Here is a 4,862-nt window from a genome sequence, read left to right as displayed (position 1 = left end):
CCCTTCGCAGAAGGCAGAAAGAAAAAAAAGAAGAGCTCTGCAAATTGGAGAAAATAATTGAAGATAAGTCCTCACAACTGAGACTTCTGTGACTGTACACCCCTCACAGTTATTGTTTTAAATGTTTCTCTTAGATACAATGTAGATTGCAACAACTGCACACAGGCACACCCACAGACGAATGCAGGCACACGCACACACAAACACACACACACGTACACCCCTACAGTTATTGTTTTAAATGATTCACTTAGATACAATGTAGATTGCAACAACAACAACATCCATACAAAGGCGCACCCACAGACATGTGCATACATGCACTCCTCACACACGTTATTGTGTTTAAATATGGTGAATGTTATATTGAAGCAGATCTTTGAAAGCTGTAGTCCTCAGAGCATATTGTTCATTAAAGTTATTTATTTGATTGATTTTCAATTTTTTTCATTAATACGCATTATTAATACGCACCAGTAACTGCTTGTGTGTGTGTGTGTGTGTGTGTGTGTGTGTGTGTGTGTGTGTGTGTGTGTGTGTGTGTGTGTGTGTGTGTGTGTGTGTGTGTGAGAATGCGTGTTTGTGAGTAAGTGTGTGTGATGTGACACTTTATTATTAATATTTATGGTTGTTAAGTGATATGTGTTTAAGAAGTGTCAAGGTTATTACTCACTTTATTAGGGCTAAGGGTCAACTCAACACTACAAAAAAAAAACACAATTGACAATGACAATACTTAATGATCACAATTAAACATTAGTGTACCTGATATGTATGACGGGTGTGACAGTGTCACACTAATACCTTATAATTAGTAGTCCAAAAAGGGCTGCTGCTTGATGTCGTGTTGGTAGTAAAAAATATTGTGGAGGTAGTAAAAAAGGTAGTAAAAGGTAGTAAATTCATCTCTATGAATCCTGCAGATACCCTGAATCAGGACATTTTATGGAATATAACTTGAACAAATCAAAACCAAAGCAGTAAACACTGAGCAAATTGTTGGTGCTATATAAGATGAGAGTGCAGACTTACTGGGAAGTAGAGCAGCAAAGCCCCAAACAAAATGGCTTCAAGTAGGATGAGACCAGATGTGCGGATGCTCTGTTAATGGGGAAAGAGAAACAACATAATTAAATCACTGACAGGGGAAATGTATTTACTGTTTGTCCTAAGTCATCAGGTCTTTTCTCAGGTTAGTAAATTATGTGAAATGCAACCAAATGGAAAAAAAACGTCAACAGAAAATGCATCTAATCCTTGCTGTGAATCCGACATCGCAGTTTGCTTGAAGTAAACAGATTTGTGTGACGAGTTGGAGCTCCAGCTTCTTTTCCATTTCAAAAATGCTAATAATAAATCATTGCCTCTTGAAAAGCAAACATAAATTTGAGTTGCATATTTGACTGAGGTTTTGCCTCAAATAATAAAACTGACAACAGCACCTTCTCTGGGTAGGCTCTAATCACACACATTACCTCCTTGAGGATTTTCACTGTTTTGTATGCAAATTCAAAGGGCTCTGGGGACATTTCTTGTGAACTGAAAAAATGTAGGGGATTTTGAGGCACATACACAAACTATCTATAAATATCACATAGGAAGAAGATTCAACCCAAGTTTGCCTGCCGAGGGGGGGGGGTGGTAATTACTCTACACCGCGAGGAGCTCATTTTTATTCAACTTTATCTTATTAGCAGAGTGGATATTATGCAACTATGCACACAAATCTGTGTGGATTTAAGGTAAGAGCTCAGGTATGTTGGCGGTGAGAGTAAGCTCATTGTTGATTAAGAATGGAATAATACATTTTTTTTAAAAGGAGTGTCTTCAATTAAAAACAAAGATGTGTGGCATAGAATTATATTCTCCAACACATAAATGAGCCCTTAGTTAGAGGGCAGCCGTGTATGAAATAGAACTGCTGGAGCTTGTCTAATTTTACAACCATTTACTGTGTCAACCAATGCACAGAGGGATTGTTTGCCTTTCTGTATCTAAGTCTGAAAAATATGTTGAATTAATCTTAGTTTTCCCATAATGGGGACAAATAGTTTGCAGACACGGATTTGGTATTGCATTCTCGTAAAGTTTGGGAATCATATTTGACATATACCCAAAAATCCAAGCTGCAGAGGATTAGATCTTCTTACATTAAGTCCTGAGTTTGGGTCAAGCTCCAAAGAAAGTTGGACTTTACAATTCCCATGAGTCAGAATGCGTGAAATTGCCCTGTGCTTAGCCCCTGCTTATAACCTAATAAGTACAAATTGAGAACGGCCTTCACAAACTATTATCTGATAATGTTAAATCGTACTTATGATAGGTATAAACAATCTTTACATTTCTAAATACAGCTCATAGATGAATCTATTGGCAGACAGTGCATTACTCAATTAAGTAATTTTAATAATAAAGTATAGGTATCTTTGGGCCAGAGGGCCTTTATTGGAGATGTTAGAGTTGAAAGGGGGAGACAGAGGGGAGGATATTGCCTGAAATGTTCAGCCAACTCGGGATCTGAACCAGCCTACTGGCAGCGGTGACAGCATATGGGCTGCCAGCTCTAACTACTGAGCAATCGGCGGCCCATGCTCATTCAAAGTTGAACAAAAGAGGATTGTGAGTCCACCAGAGCCAGCCTGGAAATTGCACCAAAAATAGGAAATGCATGTTTAAATATGTCCATGTAATGTGATAAAAGTTTTAGTCCCTCTTCAACTGGTCAATGACCATTTATTTCACACTTCTTATCCAGCAGTTAACTATCTTTTTGCTACATAATTGTCTTACCTTAAACGTAAACATAAACTTACCTCATACGATACAAATATTTCAGTATATTGCTGTCTTGACTCCCCATAACATTGTTAAAACAGGCATCCTCCATTTGTAATCCAAACTTGTCCTGGTTGTGGGTTTTCCTCAAAATAAGTTAGTCGGTATGTTTTTCCAAGATAGAACGTCCCTCTATCCTTTTGTTCTTTCTTTAGCTAGTCCACCATTCCAAGTTTAAGCTAAATGTAACGTCTCTTCTATCCTTCTTTCCCATATACAGTTCCAATGACAGAACATTTTTGACAAATTACACTTTTGAAAGGATTTTGGGGAGAACATTTTTGATCAAACAAGCAGTGGAGACCCCAACGTCACCAGCCTAAATGACAATGAAACATTCCTGCACAGTGACTTCTGTGTCCTCTCACCTTCATCCTCCTGAAGTGGTAGATGACCACCATGCCGGCCAGGTCCAGCACCGTGCACAGACCCTGGAAGGAGGCCACAGCTAGCCTCAGGGCCCCGTCCTCCTGCGCCAGGCAGGGGGTCTCGTCCCGGCAGTAGGGGCAGCCCTCACGGCACGGCAGGCACTTACTGGACACCTCAGAGGAATCGTCTCTGTTAGAGCCCAGCTCCTTACCTGAGGACAAGAGAGCACTTTACAATCAGGTATATAAATCCTGGGTTTGCTCATAGCCATACTGCCTTCACACACTTCTAAGATTAAACAGAGCCTTTTAAACATTTTTTAACATCTAATCAAACTGATCTTATTTGTTTTTAAGGATTTTCAATGTAATTAATGTGGTTTAGCTGTCACTCTCTGACTTCTCATTAAACACTCAGTTAATCAATTTGAAAGAGTAGTCATCAATCCAATAAATCAGAAAGCCTTGCGGGTGATAATTACAAGAATACAGCTTTTAATTAGGCAGATGAGGGAATAATGAAGGAGGGGGTACAATTCTGTGACACCGCTCCTTTCATCTCTCGCGGTCTGAATAATTGTTGTCATACCAGCATGTGGCCCACTTGCATGTGGTTTATGAAATCAGTCCCTGGATTACTTTTTCCAACATATTTTTTGAGAGTTTTCACACTAGCATGACTGGATGTGTTCTGTCAAGCGCCTTCTGAAATGTGGAATTAATTAATTACAAGAGGAAAAAAAGGGAAAGACGATGCCAAAAATAGAATTTCTTCACTCTGCGACGTGTCTGCTGTGGGAGGATTTGGAGTCAATCTTTAGCGCAAATCCCCACCACACACATGCACACACACACACGATGCAGCTCTTCGTGAAAATTGTGTTTGATAAGCATGTAATTCCTCTGTATGTCCCAGAGCTTATGCAGTATGCAAACACTGTGCTAAAGTTGTCTGTGTGAGAGCATCATCGCGTAAGAATGTTCAGAAAGTACTAATGAATAAACATGTCAAGTGAATCGATTAAGACGTAAAGACATTATAAACAATTTATCAAGCAATCAGGCAGTCACTGATGTAAGACATTAAACAAAGTGGTTTAGATTTTCCAGTTAGCCTCACTGTGTTTAACGGTCAGTACAAGAATGGAAGGAGGTGGTCATGAATACGAAATGACTCATGATCCACAAACTGTCTTTTGCCTGTTTGCTGTGAAACCCAGTTAAGCTGTTGGTCTTCTCTGGTATGCAATCATTCACTGACATGCAAACTGTTGGTTTTCAGGATGCAATGTGTATATCATATCTTACGAAAAGTTATTGTTGGAGCTATATATTGCTTTATATTATTCAATATTTAAACATTTGTTTTCTTGCTGTTTTGTTTATCGTAAATCTATTATTATTTACTGTTATTATTCATTGCGTAAGATACGCTATCTGGTGCCTCAGCGGAAGTTTACTTTTAAGTTCATTATCTGTTTTACTTTTCTGTGATTTTGGTCGCTATCAAATGTACAGCAACAGGTGTCAATATCCGTTTATAGGAAAGGGTTGGGTTAGGGGTAATTTGGTAGTTTGGAAAAAGGTTGTGGTTTGGGTTTAAAGGATGACTTAAAATAGCTACCTGCCATTACTTACGTGATGACTAACCCTAACCCT

At 38.9% G+C, this 4,862-nt stretch overlaps 1 protein-coding gene across 1 annotated transcript; it reads right to left on the bottom strand.

The window, feature by feature from the left end:
* Positions 1-1,032: 1,032 nt before the first annotated feature.
* LOC104945342 (probable G-protein coupled receptor 158) lies at positions 1,033-3,415 on the bottom strand (the record flags this gene model as incomplete). The annotated part of the gene is made up of 2 exons (XM_010770993.1): positions 1,033-1,101; positions 3,204-3,415. Coding segments are annotated over 2 exons (281 nt in total), but the record flags the coding sequence as incomplete, so codon positions are not given.
* Positions 3,416-4,862: the final 1,447 nt, after the last annotated feature.

Source organism: Notothenia coriiceps, unplaced genomic scaffold (assembly GCF_000735185.1).
Source record: "Notothenia coriiceps isolate Sejong01 unplaced genomic scaffold, NC01 NC01_scaffold00009509, whole genome shotgun sequence".
Lineage (NCBI taxonomy): Eukaryota > Metazoa > Chordata > Actinopteri > Perciformes > Nototheniidae > Notothenia > Notothenia coriiceps.
Note: the sequence above shows the minus strand (reverse complement) of the source record. Positions and strands in the feature narration are given on the sequence as shown.